This window comes from Phasianus colchicus, chromosome 3 (assembly GCF_987193195.1).
Source record: "Phasianus colchicus chromosome 3, bPhaCol1.hap1.1, whole genome shotgun sequence".
Classification (NCBI taxonomy): Eukaryota; Metazoa; Chordata; class Aves; order Galliformes; family Phasianidae; genus Phasianus; species Phasianus colchicus.
The window spans coordinates 12,782,600-12,803,832 of NC_143438.1; the positions used below are offsets into that span (position 1 = coordinate 12,782,600).

Here is a 21,233-nt window from a genome sequence, read left to right on the forward strand (position 1 = left end):
GATACTGATGGACTTTGCAACTCTGTATGGTGAAGATGTCAGAATTCCCCCCACTCCTCAAGAGCTGCTTATCCACAGCGCTGAGAAAGAAAATGTATGTTTATGCTGGAAGAATACACTGATTTCCATAGTGAACCAAATAGCCAGAACTTTAAAATAAATATATAAGTGAATAAATAAGACTAATTCATTTCTTGGTCTTCTGCTTGCAAAATAGGTTCTTAATTTTGGGTTTTCTACTTCCAAACATCACACCACAAAGCGAGAACAGCTTCCATTAAAAAAATAATTCATTTAAGATCCTACATCATTAATGGAGATGTTCATTTGAGGAAGAAGTTTGATATATTTATGACAACCTACTGCGTCCTTCTCTATATTATGGCAACATGCTTTCAGCTTCTGAAGAAGTGGATGCATCACTGTGAAGTTGATTGTTTAAGCAGCCTTCCCTCTGCAACAATCTAACGCTTACATATGTAGTTCTTTGAAATCTCAACATGTGCTAATGGTCTTCTAGACCAGAAAAAAAAAAAGTCTTTTGCATCAAGCCCTCCCCTGCAGGCATACATTGTTCTTCAGAAATAGAAATGCATGTGCTGTCTTCCAGACTTTTCCATAAAGTGCCTATTCTCTGTTCTTTTAAAGCATTTCAGACAGTGCTATTTTCTTTTTCGCTTAGTAAGATTTGGAAGCCAATGGAATACAATTCATCCTCAGTACCTTAGAGTAAGCTTTTCTTAGGCAAACAGCAAAACCAACAAAACTATTTCCTTTGTGTCTGGAAGCAAAGCTCACTTGCAGATTCACTGATAAGGGACAAATTCATCCCATTAGCTCTGCTTCAGCTGAGGCATTAATAGGGACTATCTCCTCTATTAAGCCTTTTTCTCTCAACTAGCTCATGTAACTTCCTGTCTTTTTGGGATCTGGACACCCCCTGAGAAATCTGACCAATGTAAGTGGAAAAAGAAGGACTAACAGCAGATGTTCAAATACCATCTTGCAGCCCTCACTTCCTTTCCAAATCTACATTTAAGAACTAAAATTTGCAAGAATAACTTTAAACTCAACTGTGTCTGCAAAAAGTGACTGCAAAACAAAGTAACAGCTTAAGTGAATGTACCACTCTGGTTCTGAAAAGTGACAAATTTTTCTCTCTGGTGAAGTTCATTGCTAAATAACTTACAGACAATCTACTACCCTGGGAGCAGATTACACTTATATATAATCTATTCACTCCTTTGAAGATAGTTCATCAAGTATACCTACTGTTTTCACTGCACAGCAACACACTTAAGTATGAGCAGATTGATTAACACCCAGAAATCTGAAACAAACTACCACTGCATTTCAGCTGAGACAAAAAGGACTACTAGAGACTCTGTAGAGTCAATCCAGACACACACAGAGTGGTTGCACAGCGCACAGACTGCATGTTTTTCTGTAGGTGATCCTGGATAGAGAGGTATGTCAGCCCCCATTTTCCAAAGATCCTCACTTTTGAAAGGACTGGGAGGTTCAAGAGCAATGATGAGAAGTGTTTGAAACATTAGACTATATGGAAACAGTAGACTACATCATTGCCAGATAGTAAAAAACTAATATATTCAAAACACAAGAAGTCAAATCCTAAACTCTAGTCAGCAGATAACCATACTCCAATTACATCCTCAAAAATCTTGCAGCTCTTACCAAACAGCAGGCTTGGGGTTGTTTTCTTGTTTGTTTGTTTGCTTAGGTGTGTGCATACAAGAATATCCTGATTGTTTACCTGTCCTGTTACAAGACACATAATATGCAAGATTAAAAACCTTTTTTAGATATATATGACAGAAAAAGGCTTTTCTGGATCCCTTCTCAAACAGAAATGCAGAATTAGCAATGTAAGCTCAGCTATCAGCAACTAGGGACAAAAAAAGACCTCTCAGAACACCTGCTCCATTCCTTCTGCCGGGTCTGGATCACTCCCAAAGCATAAGCAGACATTTTTGTAATACATGCAGCCCAAAATCATTGTAGATTATGTACATACACTCATCAGAGTGGCCTGAGCATTTGTTGTGCTTATTTAAAAGTAACATCTGCCTCAAAAATAGCGTATGCTTTGTGCTATGTTGCTGTCAGTATGGAAAATCTTCTCTCTGGTAAAGCAGTATAAAACCCATATAAACATATATATTGTATCAAATTTCAGCATCTTCTTGGTATACTATTTAATGTTGCTTCAGTAGTTCTTAAATGCTCCCCTGAAAAAAAAATTAGGCTCCTTTTAGTATCTTCTGACTGACACAGACCTCATTTTTGGGGTAGTTTTCACTGGCATGTATGCAACTGAAACATACGAGAATCCTTATTTCTTGGGCTGAGGACTGGATGCAAACTATAGGAAATATATCCAAATGCTAGCAATGGAGTCAAGGTCAGTTACACAGCTGCTAAACTGAGAAAGAATACAAGCTAACATTCCACTCCCTACTTTGCTATTTATACCCACTCTTGCTACTTACACTATTAATGCTTAAGAAGCCTGAGCTTTCAGAAACTCTTAAGACTGTAAATCATTCAGCCTCACAATACTATCTGCCAATATTTGCAAAGCAAACATAGAACAGACCCACACGGAACCTCTGTGTTCAGTGTAAATACACACAGTCAGTTCCTACCACCCTTTCTCACACTGCACAGTATCTTAACTTCATGAAGTGCTGCATAGCACTTAAAGCATAGGGACAGCTCACCTAGTAAGGTAACACAGAACTATGTAACTGTGTAAAGTAACACAGAGTTATGATAGAAATCTTGTCCATGATAAAGGAAAACAATGTTTAAAATGCTTAGATGAGACATTTGGCCACTGTGAACTAAGACAGAGCAATGCCTTAGCCTACAAATCTGATGCAAACCTGGCTTAATGCAAGTGGTTTCCCCCTGGCTGACCTGGAAACTCATGTAGAATGTGAAGGTACCTCCCAACATTAAGCCGTGCCACTTTATAAAATTTAAACAAACACAAAGCAATACTGGGAATACTGTCAATATGATCCATTATGTAAATATAAATTATTGTATAATAAACATAATATTAATATAAACATTTGTCACCAAAAATTCTTGACATTTATGCCTACTTTTCCTACTTAACAAATACTTCAGAAGCCTGCTAGCTTCATAAATTCTTAAGTTGTAACTCATTCAGACTCATAACAGTATCCATTTTACTCTGGCAAATTCAATCTACAGCCGTACAACACCTTGCTTTTAAATAAAGGTCCAGCCACCAGTAGGAAAACCAATACCTACGATATCTTTATCATAGATACACAAATGTGTTTGTTTATACAATTACCATTGCAGTTGGTAAGGCACTAAAAAGCCAACACACCAGCATTTCCCACGCTTGCTGCTAATTAGATCATATGCATACAGGTTCAATCCAAGGATGATCAAAGCCAATGAAAAAAATGCCCATTTAATTCAACATTCTGTGGACCAGTTCCAGACAGCTAGCTGCTACTCTGTCCTCTTCCTTCTTTATCAAAAGGACTCCAACAGTGTGATAGTGAAGAGGACTCCAAGAGTCTGCAGATTTGGTATCTTCTCTTGGATCTGAATTCCGAGTGAATTATTTGACAGCTGACTACGTTATACATAATTAAATAATCTTTTTTCACAAAGCTGCTGTAGAGGATACTCCCAGTTTTGAAGGCAAATTGGCTACTATTGCTTCATGAATAGTTCCAAAGGATTCAAGGATTTCTTTCACAGACAGGTTTACCTTCATTATGAAGGCATTTATGTAGCATATTGTTCATTGCTGCAATATATTGTAGAATCTGAACATGGGAAGTGTCAATCCAATGTACTTGAAACAGCACTGAATTTAAAAGGCTTCCTAAAATTGAGACATCCAAAGTCAAAGAAAGTGAATGAATCAAATAATTGCCCATTTTTAATTGGATGTCAAATGCAATGCCACAACTGCTAGACAACTTCAGATAATTGAACACTACATAGGAAATCAAATAAAAAATATTTTTCTCTATTCAAGAATCAACGGTTAAGTGAGAACTGAAGCAGTTGGCTTCTGACAGGAAGACCAGTGACTGAAATCTCATATTGCTTCAATATGGGGACGACAATCTTAAATGAAAAATCGCTTTCAGACAATTTCAATCAAACTTGTATATGCAATGCCAACTAGTTGTCCACATCTTTCCTGCCTTAAGACATCAACCATTTCTGAATGGACAAGCCATTGCCTTTGATCAAATTCATCGCATCCTGATTCAAAAGGCTTTGGAGGTATAACTGTAAAGGTCTGCTCTTAGCACCTCCTACTCCATGTTAGAGACCCAACATGAAAAAAAAAAATGAGAAGAGGATGGTGCAAGTACAGCCTTTATTACCAGACCTCAGATATCCTTTGCTGCAGCTGCTCAATAGTCCCAGATGGCCATGCTCCACTCCTGTGGAATAACCCAGCAGCAGCTCAGCATCACACAGCCATTAGCTCACACCCCCAAGTGTTATGGAGGAAAGAATTGGAAACAAAATAGAATTTGTGTTGAGATATTGATTACCAAAACAGAAAAATAAAAGCAGAAATACAATAACAACACACACACATAGCTGCAATGCAATTAGTTGCCATTAGCTGCCATTAAATAGCCACCACACAACACCAACATGATGCCCATCAGCAACATGAGGTCCCACTCTCATTGACCAATGCTCAGCAACCCCAAGCAACAACCAGACAACTGCCCCCAGCTTTACAATCTTCCTGTGTAGGGTCCAGAATATCTCTTGGCCTGATTGAGGCACCTGTCCCACCTCCAGGCTGCCCCTGCCCCACACCATCATGGCTTGCTCTGCACCCATCGCTCAGCAACACCCAAACAGCAGGGTGCTGTTAGCACTGATTCAGCTGAAACCCATTATAGATTAAGATATGAGTAAAAAAATTCTCCCTGTAAGTTCACCCAGGCATTAATATTGCTCTTGAAAAACACTTGAGAGCCTTTGCTCTGCTTTAAAACACTACTGTTGGTTCACTGTCAAAGGCCCATTATCTCTGAAACGTGTAAAGGGGTCCTATGATTTGTACAGAGAAGTAAATCCCACTTACTCTGACACTTTTTCTTTACATAATGCAAAAGCCTTTACTGTTTTGGCATAATTCCCCATTTCTGAAGCCTTTTTCTGTTGACTGAGTGAATCAGAAAATGAAGATAGGATTTGTTTATTTCTCCATTTAAGTGCAAGTGATTTAGGTTGCTGTGTTCTGTTCCTGCAGAAGGCCCCTTCATATTACAGGAACAATTTAACCCCAAGTCTCAGGATAGAATTGCTGAGAGGGACTACACTACAGAATCTGTTCAGAAACACTGTACCACAATTTACATCCCATCTCAAATCACATGGGCTATAGATATTAATAAGAAAGGAAAAAAAAAAAAAAAAAACATGAAAAAAGCAATAGCCTATAGAGTGCTATACAGAAAGGTGGGGGGAGAAGGGGGAAGCAACCTACCACATGGATTTCCAAATGCTAGTCACCCGTTCCAATCCAAACCACCACCTCTACAAAATGCTGTACGTATATGAACAGCAGGATTCACAAACAAGACAAAGGGCTCTGTCAGCAAATCTCATGCAGCCACAGTATTTGTCTCAGGACAACTGGTCTCACAGAAATACCAATTTCAGAGGGGAAAATAAAAAACACAGACTGCAGCGCTAAGCATTCTCAGTTTTATTCCTTTACCCTGTTCTTCCTAGCAAATGTATTTATATATATTTATAATTACTCTGCTGTTATTTCCTTGATCCCAGCAATAAAATACATGTGGATGGACAATCATTTCTTCAAAATCCCACATGAATTTATCACATCTCTGTGCTGCCTCATCAGTCTTCCAACACATTGCTGGCCTGCAATATGACTGACTTTGCTCTTCAAAAAAACCAAGTGTATTCAAGAAGACTCACATGAACTAACTGCCTAGCCAACCTTCATTAACAAGCTTTATAATTTCACTTTGTTTATTCTACATTACGAATGCACAGGCATTACCAAAAGACAGAAAACACAATTTGAAAATACTGTGATTATACTGTCAAATACTTTCTGTTTCTGCAGCTAAAGAAACGTATTAACTATGTTTAAAGCCTAAGGGTAAAAAGTGTAGTCTTTTTCCTTAAAATTATTTGAACTGCAACAAGTGATACTGAGTTATAGGCAGCGATGCTAAGAAATATTCATTAGAAATTTTAAAATAAAACCCTTCAATTTAAAATTCTGCCTACTCAAATAAATATCAGTCTAGTTTTAAAATGGATTTGCTTAATCCTGTTCTTATTTCCTGATACAATTGTGCTCTGGTTCTGTTAAAGTTTGCAGCTAGGATTGATTTAGCCAATTACACTTCATAGTTATTTAGGCATACCTATCTTCTAACACTATAATTGATCATGTTAGAACACTACTGACTTTACAGTGCTCAAAGAAGGTGTTATCTCCTATAACTTGTTAAAGGAGAACTAAGTATTCTGTAGCAAAAAAAGCAAAGAGAATGTAAATTTAAACACTGGTTTAAATTGAAGAATCACAGAATTGTAAAGGTTGGAAGGAATCTATAGAGATCATTGAGTCCATCTCCCCACTAAAGCAGGATCCCTACAGTAGGTTACACAGGTAGGTATCCTGAACATCTCCAGAGAAGGGGATTCCACAACCTCTCTGGGCAGCCTGTTCCAGTGCTCCATCACTCTGACAGAAGTTCTTCCTTGTGTTAGTATGGAACTTCCTGTATTCTAGTTTTCTACTCATTGCCTCTTGTTCTGCTGCTGTTAGCAATTAACAAGAGCCCACCCCCATTGACTTGATTCCCACACTTTAGATTCTTATGAACAGAACCCCTCTCAGTCCTCTCTTCTCCAGGCTGAAGCGTTTCAGGTTTCTCACTCAGCCTTTCCTCATAAGGAAGATGCTCCAAGCCCCTCATCATCCCTGCAATCCTCCAGCTGGACTCCCTCTAGAAGATCCATGTCTTTCTTAAACTGAGAAGCCCAGAACTGGGCACAGTACTCCAGATGTGGAGTCAACAGGGGAGAGATGAGGAGGATCACCTCCCTTGACCTACTGACAATGCTCTTTTTAATGCACCCCAGGATACCATTGGCCTTCTTGGCCACAAGGGCACACAGCTGGCTTGTGGTCAACCTGTTGTCCACCAGGACACCCAGGTCCTCCTCTGCAGGGCCCCTTTCCAGCAGGTCAGCCCCTAACCTGTACTGATGCATATAGTTATTCCTACCCAAGTGCAAGACTGTACACTTGCTCATATCTCCACCCAGTCCTGCTATCAGAGGATAGAAGAAAGTGTGACAGTTCTACAGTAGAAAGAACATGACTAGCATTACTAACTTCTTTGTCACTAAGCTAGAAAAGAGAATATATTGGGCCCATGGCATGCAGCACTCCAGCACGATGGGCACTCAAGCAGCTTTGTGCTTTATTATCTTTAATGTTATAAGGTAACAAATGCTATAAGTGTATAAACATTAGCAAGCCTTAAGCCAGATAAAGCACAGTACAGAGAATAAAAAAAGCTTTGCCTCAAGAAAGCCATATATTTTGATTATGCCAGAGAGCCCTTCTGTGACACCAGATACTTGAAAATAATAGCCTTTAAAGCAAGTCTTAGTGAAAAGTAAACACAGAGCTCAGCATACATATCTCAAACTATGGTACGTGGAAGTATTCCCCGTTCTACTCTACAGAAAACAAAGGTAACGTAAGACCCCTCATCTTGCACTACTGACCCAAGATATACGCACTGAATGGATGGACAAAGCTATACAAGTTGGGGAGAAATAGAAAACACGAAAGAATCAAATATTTACTAGTAATTAAGAACAAGATGTTATTTTAGGTCATGGACACACGACAAAATAATTGTAAATATGTAATGGCTGTGGCATTAACTAAGAGAATTCAAATTAAAATATAGTCATTGTCTTAGTTTTTCTTTAAAACCAGTTGCAATTAGTGTCCTAAAAGATCAAGTTTCACACAAATCTAGTGAGCTCTACCAAGGGTCTGAAAGGAGAATCAGTAGACACTGCAGTCAAATGAACTCTTAACACAGGTGACAATACAGGAGTTGTTAAAACATGCAAGGTCTTTTAACCAGTGTTTATTTTTAAAAATTACTTTATTTTAAAATAACAGTCACACACAAAAACAGAATAGATTTTTTTCACGTACATAATTCAAGTCTTCATGCATCCAGTAGAATTTCTTTGTAGAACAAACATTAAATAAAAACTACCACAAGAAAACAGTGGAAAAAAACAGCAGTACCACAGTAAGAAACACTGCAGGGTGAGTGAAGAAAAAACAACCTGTGCAGGGAAGGAGAGAGACAAGAAAATGCTATCCAATAAAAGGATAAGCAATTATGTTACATAAAACACAAGCTGCAGTAACCTATGTAAACCCCCACTCAGTCACTTATTTTATCACTCAGCATCTCTCCGTTCAGAACTTTCTTCCACCAAACTTGATCAAGCTGGGATGCCAAAATAAAAACAACTGGCTTTTCAAATTTCAATGACCCTATGTAGAGAGCTGATATTTAATTACCTCCTGAATATCTAATGATTTTATATACGTATGTGTCCATTTTAGAACATAAGGGATGGAGCAATGCAATACATAGTTTTTCCACCTTGAAATCAATTAGTATAATAAAATCAAAGTTGAAACCAATGTCAAAAAAGAAAAAGTTTAAAGCAAAAATAACTGAGAATACAAAGCAAAGATTGTCAAACCAATTTATAAATCATGCACTTTAAAAGAAATTACAGTTGAAATTCTGCAAGAACTCTGATAAATTGTTCTGTTTCCGCTTCCCCCCTTTAAAGTGAACATATATACTTCATCAGAATGTGTTTTCAAAAAAGGCAAAAGTTCAATAAATATACAAATAACCTGCATAAAAATAAAGAAAAAGAAACAAAGAATGTGTAGTGCCAGGAAAGAAAAACAAAGCAAAAAAAAAAAAAAAGCCAAACAGATCCCAGGTCATGAAGCATACTCAAAAAAGCTGATCACAGAACATCTAGAACAAGCAGACATTTAAATTCAGGACTCCAGACAGAAGTCTTGCCAAAACATTATTTCAAACTACTGATTTTCCCATCAACTGTCCTTCCCCCTCTGCAGAGTTTTACACTGTTCCCTACGGTAGCTCTATTTCACTGGTCAGCATCCCTGCTGAAAAGCATCCTCAACCTCAATTTGAGCTAAAACAAAAGTGTTATGAAGGGACACAAGCACACATTCCCTTTAGCCTACTTTGTGTCTGAAACAGAAACATAACATTGGAAAGTTAATGGTGAGGTTTCTAAGTTTGTAATTATTACCGCTCACCAGGGCATCCTGCACTGGATTGACTTGAATCAGCCATAAATGGCTTGCAAAATAAGGATTCTGCTGCCTGTTCTCACACCAAACAGTAACTTGCTGCTTACATGGACAGCTTTCAAAGGAACTATATTCAAAGAAACAGACAAGCTCTAATACACAGGTGATACAATTTGTCCTTTTGAATATTATTATCACTTGTCTTTATACCTTGAGTCTCACTGCTTTCTTTCACTTGGAATTGGTAGCAAGGAAACCCATTAAATCTATGTGGAAAGTAAAGTTAGATGTACAGCAAGGTCTTTAACAGTTGTTGACTGTGAAGATGAGAAATATTTTTTATTGTTACTATTTAAAATGGGCAACGACTGAAAACTTGTTATTCCCTAAAAATTCTGGCAATGTGAGTGTCAAGGACAGATTCAGAATGTTAAATGCATTTGTAACTACTTACCAGCAACTAGAGATATTTTCTCAGCCCCGCTTCATTTGCCTGTTAGCTTTGGTGTGTTGTACCCTCTCTCTGGGGACAGGCTGAAAAGCAAATTTTGGCACAGTCAGTTCAAAACTGAAATAAAAACTAGGAAGACATATAGAAGATACTGACAATTATCCTATAAATACATCAGAAGCATAAGATATTTATAAACGTGTCCTTAATTAGTTTGGTCAGACCTCCAGGAACAAAAACTGATGCTGACAAAAGATAAAAGACCAAAGATGTCACCATGAGGCAAAATTAAGGTATACCTTAAACTCCACTATTACTCCAGCATGCTAATACAGGTATCTTATTTTCCTCATTTAAATGAAAACGTCTCATAGTTCCCTTCCCATTCTGGAAATTTGTTTCATTTTCATATTTAAGCTTGTTTGTTTCCTTTTCTCGATCAAAATTCCACACTAACAGTGCCAGAAGTCACACAGATGCATAACAGCATATAAAACAGAAATGCATTACATACAGAAAACTGCATTTCCCCTCCTCTCACCACTGCCAGAAAACTAAATGACTTGCTTAAAACCCTCTTAATCCTTACCGCCTTACAGAGTAAAGGGTTAAATACAGTAAACCACTGTTTTGTTTTACCCTTCTTTCGTAAAAATTCAAAATATCAGTGTCTTCCACATTTCACACTTGCAGGGTATTTCTCCCACAAATACACCCTTTTGAAAAAATATACAAGATTCTTAGCTTTTATTTTACCTCAGGCAGCAACTATTCCTACATCAGCTCGACTCTAATTGATAGGAAAGAGACACTTCTAGTTTTTCTGAAATTTGTAATGTGATGTAAAGTGCAATAATGACAGCAAGGTAGCAAGGTCCCTGGCTGCAGCAAGGGAGGACCTGCTCAAATGCAAAAGCCATGGACACAGAAATAAAGAAGCTGCTTCCCTTCAGAAAGCCTCAGGTACACAGGGATCTCCAGCTGAGATACCCTCACCTCCTCTGCCAACCCGTAAATGAGGTCTGGGAAGGGGTGCATCCTGTCTCCAACCCTTCTGGTCATTCAGGTGGACTGCTTGCACATGAGCTCCCTTGGGTTGGCTCTGCCATCCTACCAGGTGCTCAACCACTGGTTCAAGATATTACTTAGCATCTCCACTACAATACTTTGCTTTAGGAACAGCTTCCAGAAAATCATCACTGAACAGGTAGTCATAAGAAAAGACTTATTAAGAGAAACAGCAGCCCATGGCTTGAGTGTAGCTGGCCCTCTATGGCATGCAAGAGGGCCTAAGCCCACAACACAAGGAGCAAGGAATGAATGAGGACACACGCAAACTGCAGGTTTTCTTTGACTTCCAACACCTGGAACACAGGACTGGGTAACCAGAAAGAAACACACAAGTCTGTGCTGTGCATGCACAAATCCCCAAATGGAGATCTGCAGATAAATATTTATAATAGACACTTACCTCCACCACAGTCGTAAAGCTAATCACATAAACATTCATACAACAAAAATAAAGTCAAAAGAACAAGTTTTGCACTAGTGAGACATCTTAGATGTGATCATAAACAACAAAGAAAGGCTGACAGCGCTGTTTGTCGACAAAACCACAAGTCAACAGAAAGAGACGTGGATGGCTACAAAGAGATTAGCAGTTACTTTTGAAGTATTAATCTGTTTTTCAGCTAGATTTGCTATAATTCTCAGTATCCACTAAAAATAATAATAATAATAAAATAACTAAATAACAACAACAACTGCTCTGGAGAATCATAGACTCACAAAATGGTTTGGGTTGGAAGGGACCTGTAAGATCACCTCGTTCCAACCCCCTGCTACAGGCAGGAACACCGTCTAGACCAGGTTGCTCACAGCCCCATCCAGCCTGGCCTTGAATGCTTCCAGGAAGGGAGCGTCCACAACTTCTCTGGACAACCTGTTCCAGTGTCTCACCACCCTCACAGTAAAGAATTTCTTCCTGATATCTAGTTAAATCTACCCTCTTCCAGTTTAAAGCCATTTCCCTTCATCTTGTCACTACATGCCTTTATAAAAAGTCCAATCTCAGCTTTCCTGTAGGCTCCCTTCAGGTACTGGAAGGCCACTATAGGTCTACTCAGAGCCTTCTCTTCTCCGTGCTGAACAGCCTCAGCTCTCTCAGCCTGTACTTGTAGTGGAGGTTCTCCAGCCCTCTGATCGTCTTCATGGCCCTCCTCTGGACCTGCTCCAATATTCTTGCATTGGGCACCCCAGAACTGAATGTAGTACTCCAGGTAGGGACTCATGAGAGCAGACTAAAGGGGCAGAATCACTTCCCTAGACCTGCTGGTCACAATCTGCTTGATGCAACCCTGCCCTTCCCTCTTCCCCTGATTAGGCCTCTTGGTAAGATTTCACTACATCAGATAACCACAGAGTGGAAATACATTCATTCCTTGTTGAAGTTCTTGGTTGGAAAAATATCTTGAATTTCATCAGCTTTCAGGTTAGAAGTGTTGTTCATATTTGGTAGAACTATATTACACATTGAATTATCTGAGTATTATTAGAAATTTTAATCCCCTATTACTTATTATTACTCTGGCCTAGTGCTATGACACAAAATTATCCTTCTAATTCTAGACTCTTAAAACATTTTTCATACATGAATGTCAAAGTACTTTACAGGTACATCCACCATAAACATCCTTTACAATCAATATGGAATATATCAATCTAGCACAACACTAATCCAGATGTTATCCCAAGACTGCTGAACTATCTAGCTGCTTAACATGCTATATAATTAATAAGCAAATACAATGCCCATGAAATCCTCTGGAGTTGCACATGGCCATAAGAGATTGAAAAATCAAAATTGAGGCCAAAAATTAAAATGGAGGCCAGTCCTACACCTGCAACACTAGAGATCACAAACCAGCAAAGTTTTAGGAGCAGTGATAAGATAGGAATTCCTTACAAAGCCAACTATTGCAACAGAAGACCAACAGCTAGTTTTGGTTTCTTTGTTTTAATTATTATTTCTGTTCTTACAGTCTTCAAACCCCTTGCATATCAATTCAGAAAGAAATGGGGTAATTCACAAAAAGTGACAGAGTTTTCTACTGCTTCTTTTTCCTTCTGAATGCTTATCTCAAATTTTCTAAGATGTGCAAATAATTTAGGAGCACAGATGAATTTGAAACACAAAAGTTTCTTCTCCTGATTAAAAGCTACCTTTAATATCTTGTCCAAAAAGGCAATCAAATAAATATTTTAAAAGTTTTAAAAAAAAAAAAAAAACAGAAAAAAGAACTGTAAGAAGCAGAGTTATTCAGTGCTTTCTTTAGATACTGCCTAAATTTTGCTCACAACAGGGAATGGCTGAATCATATAATTCATTACAGCTCTGACAAAGATTTCTCTTGACTTATAGTCCTTATTGTAAAGGATCTAAAATAACCCAGATTGGATCTCACTGTGCATGACACTGTCCATCAGCAACTACCAGCTGCAAAGAAGAGAAAGAAAGAAAGCCACAGCAGCAGGGAAAGGTGAGAAAGTTTTCACAAACTGGAAAATAATAATTAAGAGATGATAATATTGCAGCAATCAATTATCATTCTGACCCCAAAAGGAAAATAATCAACATGAGCAGCAGCATAACAGGAAAGCACATGTTCTCTTAAAGTGTTGAGTGCCATGTCATAAAGCTGAAATACTGCACCATAAGGAACAATTTGGCAACGTACAACAAAACATCCAACATGTACTGGAGAATATAACAGCTGTTTCCTTTCACAGCAGTCCAACATCTCTTCAGGTATGTCATCCAAATTCCCTTTTCTCTTTTTTTTTTCCCCCTCCTTTTGAGCAGCTACATATTCAAAATACTAGTAACTATTCCAAATACCCATATTACTGTATTATTCTCAGATTGCTCATTTATCACAAGATGCAAAAAAGGAAAGGCATCTTCCTCTGCCAGACCAAATGCCAGATGCAAAAATTTTTGTACAAATGTACACTGGTCAACCCCTTTCAATTATATGTGCTTCTGTAATTAAGAACAACATCTCTCTACTCCCACCATCATAAAAAGTAATAAAATAGCACTGAGTTTTAAGCCAGAGTTGTTCTGAAAAGTAAAATAAATAAAATAATTTAAAAAAAAAGAAAGGAAGAAAAAACATCCACCCATCCAGACTGTTTGGATCTTGTGTCTTGACTGGTCCTGGTTTGGCATCTAGACTAAACTCAGGGAGTGAAGAAACAGGTTAAAGAAGTCCTCTCTGCTTCCCAAAACACAGGCTTTGGGGTCACAGGATGAAACAGAGGTCACACCAATCACTTGGGCTGTGTCTGTTCCTGAAATACTCTGTAGGCCTGCAGTGATGCGCCTGAACAGAAGGCCAGCAGAAAAATCCAACCCACCCTACTCAAAATTACAAACTTTAGTCACAGCAGAAGTAATCCTCACTGACTGCAGATCAGCAGAGACCATAATCCATGGCTTCAGAAAAGCTTCCAAGAAAAAGCATTAGTAAAATATTTTAAAAAATAATATTTTTTTCCAGCTAACAGTACCAATTTGACTAAATAAAGATAAGTCTCTGCTTAAAAATTGTTCTTCTCTTCTGAAGTTAAATAAAGGTTAAGACATGAAGGGGACACAAGAGAAGACTTCTTTTTACTTTTATGTGCTTTCTTTGCATTTGATAGTACACATGCTTATTGCTTGTTTTAAATATAAGTTTTGATTCTTCTTTAAAAAAAACACGGTTACTAAATAAACAAATAAATAAATAACCAACCTCAATCACTGTCAAGGAGATCCAGAAACAGGATTAACACCTGAAGCCATTTCTAAATCATCTATAATTACCTTACAAATATTAAACCAAGTGCTCTTGTAACCAAGATTTACCTAATGCCTTTTGCTTTCTTCCTAATTACTCTCACATCTTCTACAGCTGATGACAGTAATAACAATGTTCTACTTATTGAAAATAATAAAGCTTATTCTAAAATTAGATAGAGCCATTATCATGCTTCACCTACAGACTACCTCCATATAATTTTGCTGAACTCTCAAAGCTAGGTTTTATTCTGTACATGACATCTTTTAAGCTGTGTGAAGCCCATGCCCCAAACAAAGGATGGGGTTGCTGCTGCTGCGTTCAGGGAAGACAATAAATCTCCAGATTAAAGCTGTTCTGCTTTAACACATATTAAGCACCACAACTGCTGAAAACTACCAGGATGGGGGAATGCTGGCAATTCATGTAGACTCCACTCTTGGCATGGCAGCCTGGGCTAGCAACATAACTTGGGCTACAAGGATTCAGTCCTTCAGGCAGAGTTCTTTAGATTCTTTAAACACAGAGGCTTTTGAACCATACGTTCAACAAATTTTTCTGTTTGTGTTTCCTAAAGGCCAAAAGCTAGAATAAAACACATTATCTCATGATTTTAAAAGGAAGGCCTTGACAACATGATGCTCATTGCGATGTCTCCATTGCTTGTATTTTTCTTTAAAAAAAAAAAAAAAAAAAAAGCATTTCCTCTAACATTTCCAGTTTGGGTTTTGATAAAAAGAATACCCAATAATTTTGGCATGTGTGGAAAATGTCAGTTTCCAGAAGCCCAAAAGGGCTGCTCTAATATAAAGGCCATATGAGCATGCACACAAAAATTTGAGACAAACCACTGATATTATTTATACTAGGAACTACTTTAGTTTTATGCAGTAATTGCATCAGATGTACAACTGGCACAAAAACCAATACTCAAGCATACACATACAATGAGTTACACAGAATCACAGAATGGCCAGGGTTGGAAGGGACCTCAAAGATCACGAATCTCCAACCCCCCTGCCACAGGCAGGGCCACCAACCTCTCCATTGAATACGAGACCAGGCTGCCGAGGGCCCCATCCAATCTGGCCTTGAATACCTCCAGAGACAGGGCATCCACAGCCTCTCTGGGCAGCCTGTTCCAGCACCTCACCACTCTCTGTAAAGAACTTCCCCCTGACATCCAACCTAATTCTTCCCTCCCTCAACTTAAAACCATTTCCCCTCGTCCTGAGTTTAATTAGCAGCAATTGAAATACTTTTGACAGAGACACGTTTAGAATAAATATAAACATAGACTATTTACAAAATGAGCTGTGAAGCAGGTAAGAATATAAAGAATTCATATTATAATAATATTATCACAGCTGGGACAAGATATATGCACGTTACAAGGCCAAATTTATTCTGTAGTGGCAAAACTTTCAGCAGGAGGGGATGCTATGTGCTTCCAGCAGGAACAGTACTGGGATGCCTCAGACATAAACAATATAAGAGGCGATTAAGCAGAATTTGAGTCTCAGCCTCGCTGTAGGGAATAAAATACAAATAAACAGGCAGAGCTTATTTAAAACTGTTTAGAAACCTGTTGTTCTCTGGACTGTGCAATGCCAAGGCAGCGAGTATATAGACTGGGCCTGTTCTAACACATGTGGGTCTGTACATTAAATTCACCAATAGCACCGCTATGGTCATTTCTCATAGCTGTAGGGAAAGTAGAAAAAATGCTAACGGGGCTTTCCTCTTGCAAATAAAAGCGCTGAGGCAGGAAAAACTTGTTAAACTCCCTCAGAAGTTCTCACTGCTTAATTCAAACAGCGTTTGAGTTACAGCCATGTGGAACAAGCATGGTTTTAATAACAGAACTCAACTCCAGGCGGGGTGTTGAAGGAGGAATGATTCACAGAATCACAGAAGGGCTGAGCTGGCAGGACCCTGCGGTCCATCTGACCCAACCCCAGCTGCAGCAAGGTACCCAGAGCAGGGTGGCCGTAGCAGGGCTCTCAGGCTCCTATCCAGTCCAAGGAGGAGATCTGGGCAGCCCGTGCCGGTGCTCATTTCCACACAGCACAGAAGCGCTGCCTGGTGCTCAGAGGGAGCCTCAGCCCGTGCCCGCGGCCTCCGTTAGGGCGGCAGCAGGCAAAGCCCACGGTGCATCAGGCTCAGGCACGCCAAGCTGCTTAGCAATCACGTTATTCACCCGCTGCTTACTTCCAGGCCTGACCCCGATCCCAACCTCACGCTGCCCAACTTCGCACACCGTTTCTCCCCCCCTCTCCCTCCATTATTTACAGCCAGCGCCCGCTTCCTCCGCGCGCCTTTAAGAAGGCCGCAAACGCACGCACAACGCAAGAGGTGCGCGTACAACCGAGCTGCGGGCTGCACTCACCGGCACACAGACACCGGCTCACAGACACCCGCACAAAAACACCCCGCCGCCCCGCTCCGGGCCGCCTCGGCCAGGCCTAGGCCGTCGGCATCTTCCCCCACCCAGAGCACGGGGCGGGCCCAGCTTCAACCTCAACCCCCCCGCCCCCTTCTCTTTCTCACCCTCCCGCGTCGCGCCGCCGGGTGCCGCGCAGAGAGGGCCGGCTTTGAGGGGCGGCCCCGAGCGCCGCGGGCGGGGAAAAGGACCCGGGAGGGAGGAGCCGCCTCGCGCCGGCAACATGGCAGCGTCCAGCCGGGCCCAGGTGCTGCGGCTGTACCGCGCTCTGCTGCGAGAGAGCCAGCGCTTCAGCGGATACAACTACAGGTGCCGCTCCTCGCGGAGGTCGGGAAGGGGGAATAACGGGGAGCCTCGGGGCGGGGACAGCACAGCACTGCTCAGCTTTCTCTTCGTGCCCCGTGCGCGTGTTTGCGGCTGGAGGACGCGGGCGGCCCCGGGCACCTTGCGGAGGGCTGGGGCTGAATGCGGGGCGCTGCTCTGCTGGCTGGCTGGCTGAATGCTGCGGGCTCAGCCCAGGCTGGAGGAGTTCCCGGCTTGGCTGTGCTGTGTGAAGGAGTAGGGCTGTATTGGGCGCCGTGCAGCACGGCTGCTTGTCTGTCTGTCTGTCTGTCTGTCTGTCTGCTCTGGGTGTCACTGAACGATGCTTTGAGTAAAGGGTGTCTGAGTGCTGCGGGCACAGACCTGGCTGTGTTCGGGTCCCTGCGCGTTGTCCCCTGGTGTGGCTGTGTCCGCTTTACCACTCTGTGGAGCCACAGAGACACGTGAGCTACCCTCGCTGTGAATCATCTCCAGGCCTGCAAGAACTGCTGAGCTGGAAACAGAAGGCTTTGAACTGGCACAACCACAGCAAGCTCTGTGACCCTGAAGGAATAAGCATTATTTGCTGTGCAAGCGTGCCCTGAGAGGAAGCCTGAAGGGCTGGAGCTCATAAGCCCTTACTGCTAACTCCTCAAGTTCCCATTTTCCTCCCTTAGTTCCCCTGCTATCAAGACTTCCTCCTGCTGTTTACTGCCCTGAGTACTTGCTGGTATTTTGAGCAACAAGAATGTCAAAATGCAACAAGGACGGCTTGAGGCTGAGCAATGGTGTGCAGCCCCTGATCCGAGTTGCAGTGTTTCCAGCTGGGGTTATCGGTGCAGAAGCTGGGGACTTAGGGAACTGTTAGGTTCTCTCCTTTTCTGTAAGCCATACCGAGTTCAGATTCCCCCCACAGTGAGATATGTTCCTGAGGTCTAAACCATGGGGACATCTTGGCTTACAGTTCAAAGCTGGCCATCACACAGCAACAGGTGGACTGGTGAGTGTTTTTGTGCTGACAAATTTTGCAGCTTGGAAATCATAGGATACACATTTACCTTGGGTATTTGCTATTTCTTGATGCCATGTTGCGGCACGTGATTTCACTTTCCTTAGAAGGTCTCAGTTTTGTATATAGACCTGTCCTTAGATAAATAAGTCCAGCGAATATGTAGAATTATAGAATATCCTGAATTGGAAGGAACCTACAAGTGTCATTCAGACCTGCTCCTGACTCCACGCAGAACCACACAAATTCAAACCCTATGGCTGAGAGCACTGTCCAAACGCTCCTTGAGCTCCAGCACTGGGGCCGTGCCCGCTGCCCTGGGCAGCCTGTTTCATGCCCACCACCCTCTGTTGAAGAAAGAACCCTTTCCTAACCCCCAGCTGCCCTTCCCCTGACACAGCTCCATGCCGTTCCCTCGGGCTCTGTTGCTCTCAGAGAGAGTAGAGCTCAGTGCTGCCCCTCTGCTCCCCTCACGAGGAGCTGCAGCAACCATGAGGCCTCTCGGCTCCTCTGCTCCTCTCCTCAGCTGCTCCACATACATCTTGTCCTTTGCACCCTTCCCCACGTCCTTTGGATGCTCTTTAACAGTTCAGGGAGAGCCTAGCCTGGGAGCTGCAGCCCAGGGCTGAGGGCAGGACTAGCCTGGGAGCGAGGCAGAACAGGGAGAGCCCAGAGACAGCTGGGACAAGTGCCTGCCTCTGGGTCAGGGGCAGCAGTGGTTTCTGTTAGAGGGCATTTGCTACTTTGTGCCAAAAAGATGCCCTTCTGAGAGAGTTTGTGAACACCAAATGCAATAGCAATTGCTAGCAAGAAGCAGTTGGCAGCTATTACACTGCCAGGACCACAACAGCCATCCTGCTTTGCTGTTTGTTTACACTGTGTGCACGGCTAACATGGGCACCATGTGAGCTTCTTCCCTGCCCTGATAAGCAGTTCTGCTGCGTCCGTGTGGCTGCTGTAATGTGATATTAAATTTCTTCCAGGACATGGCAATGACTTCGTATAGAACTAACTTGTAATGAAGAAATATAAAAGATGAATCATATTGATTCATGTTTTCAGCTGCAGAATTTCAGAATGCTGTTGCAGGCAGTGCATAAGTGTGTGTCTGATGGATGGTTCGCTGGTTGTTGTCTCCATATTTGCCTTCTGTGCTTTTTCTCTGAAGTGTACGTATAAATTGTGATGTAAAATTGAATATTTTTGTTCTGTAAGTTGCCAGTCACCATGTAATACATTTTATTCTACCGTCCAGCAGTACTTTTAGTGAAGAACAGCATTAAAACCTTTAAGTAACAGAGGTCACCACTGACTGTCTTAGAGTAACAGTGCACAGGATTGTCTCTGGAGTCTTGCACTAAGTGTTATGGAGGCTTCTGCAGCCCACACGTGCTGCCAGGTTTTAACATCAGGGGAGAACTTAGCAGACAGTAAGTAATTTCATGTCTGCCATTCTGCTCTATCACCTATGCCCACAATCTATCTGAAGAAAAAAGCGTGATTTGTACTGCTGGAAAATCAGTATGTCAAGAGGGAAGGTGTCAAGTTTCCAGTCAAGAAAGGTTGTTCTTTTTTTTTTTTTTCTCTATATGGTTGTCAAAAAGGAGATCCTCTGATACTTTGTAGCATGATACATTACAATTTCAATTGATCTGAGGAAGTGACTTCTGCTATTTAAATGACGAATGAAATTCTATTTAGATTTGTTGTATTTTTTTTTTTTAATGCCGAACAAAAGAATTTTAAAACTTGTGAAAAGTGTTTTTAGTGGAAATGCTAAGTCACAGCTTGAACCAATGACTGAGCACCTGATGGGAAGGCAGGGCCTGCCCAGGGGAGCTCAGGTACAGACTGCTCCTGGCTCTACCCCTTCCCAGGCCTAGTTTAAGGGTTGGCAGTGGAGGTGAGGGTATCTTGCTGGAGATCCCTGTATACCATAGGCCTTCCAAAGGTAAGCAGATTCTTTCCTTTATTCCTGCGTTCCGAGCTGTTGCATTTGAGCAGCCCCTTACTTGCTGCCGCCCAGGACTTGGCTACTCTGCTGCGGTTTCCATCACATTACAGCGTTACAACTGTTAAAACAACTGGTTGCAAATGAGGATAATCTGAATTTTAAAGTTGTTTGTTTAATGTGACTGATGGGCAGTGGTCAGAACTTACTGTAATCGTGCAGAGGGGCAGTTAAGGATTGAGTCAGGTCACAGAGGCAGTTCAACTCTTTCTTCCTTTTTAAGGTTTTTGCAACAGGTTCAACTAAACCATACCATGGCTGACCTGACTTTGCTTTCAAAAAATTTCAGTTAAATAACACCACTATGATTTTTCTGATTTCCAGTCTTGAACTGCTGCTGACTACTAACATTTGGGAAGATCCTTTTACCTTCTTTCTGCTGGTCACCTTTCTAATTTTTTTTTGTTTTTTATATTTTTTAGTTTATGAGCAGTGTCACAGGCTTCAAGTTATTTCTTTGTCTAACACTTAATGGTTTATCAAATATTTATTTCAGTTATCCGTTATGTTCTAATAACTGGTGGATGTTGCAGATTTTTATTTTCTTGTCTGCGTAAGTTGCATTTTAATGGATTTGATTTTCTAGTTAGAATGTACAATATTACCTGATTGATAAAACTACCCCTAATATAGAAGAATCGGGGAAAGAAATAGGTCAAAGCAATGTTTGTATGGAAAACATTCACTGATGGACTTGGCTCAAATGGAATTGGGTGCATTCAAGATTTTGCAATTAGTA

At 41.0% G+C, this 21,233-nt stretch overlaps 2 protein-coding genes across 5 annotated transcripts in view; one reads left to right on the forward strand and one right to left on the reverse strand.

The window, feature by feature from the left end:
* FARS2 (phenylalanyl-tRNA synthetase 2, mitochondrial) overlaps positions 1-17,362 on the reverse strand; it is a 243,254-nt gene extending 225,892 nt beyond the window's left edge. For 2 of the 3 annotated variants that reach the window (XM_031589315.2, XM_090136983.1), the window contains exons 1-2: positions 17,121-17,259; positions 9,891-9,970 (exon numbers count right to left, since the gene is read on the reverse strand). The gene's annotated coding sequence lies outside the window, so the exon portion shown is untranslated. Of the gene's footprint in view, positions 1-9,890; positions 9,971-17,120; positions 17,260-17,281 lie in introns of those variants that run through there. The other variant, XM_031589316.2, reaches the window with a different exon arrangement.
* The window catches only part of LYRM4 (LYR motif containing 4), an 82,593-nt gene continuing 78,712 nt past the window's right edge, over positions 17,353-21,233 (forward strand). The window contains exon 1 of one of the 2 annotated variants that reach the window (XM_031589319.2): positions 17,353-17,483. In XM_031589319.2, coding sequence (XP_031445179.1) covers positions 17,398-17,483 — 86 coding nt within the window. In that variant the 5' untranslated portion in view covers positions 17,353-17,397. Of the gene's footprint in view, positions 17,502-21,233 lie in introns of both variants that reach the window. The other variant, XM_031589318.2, reaches the window with a different exon arrangement.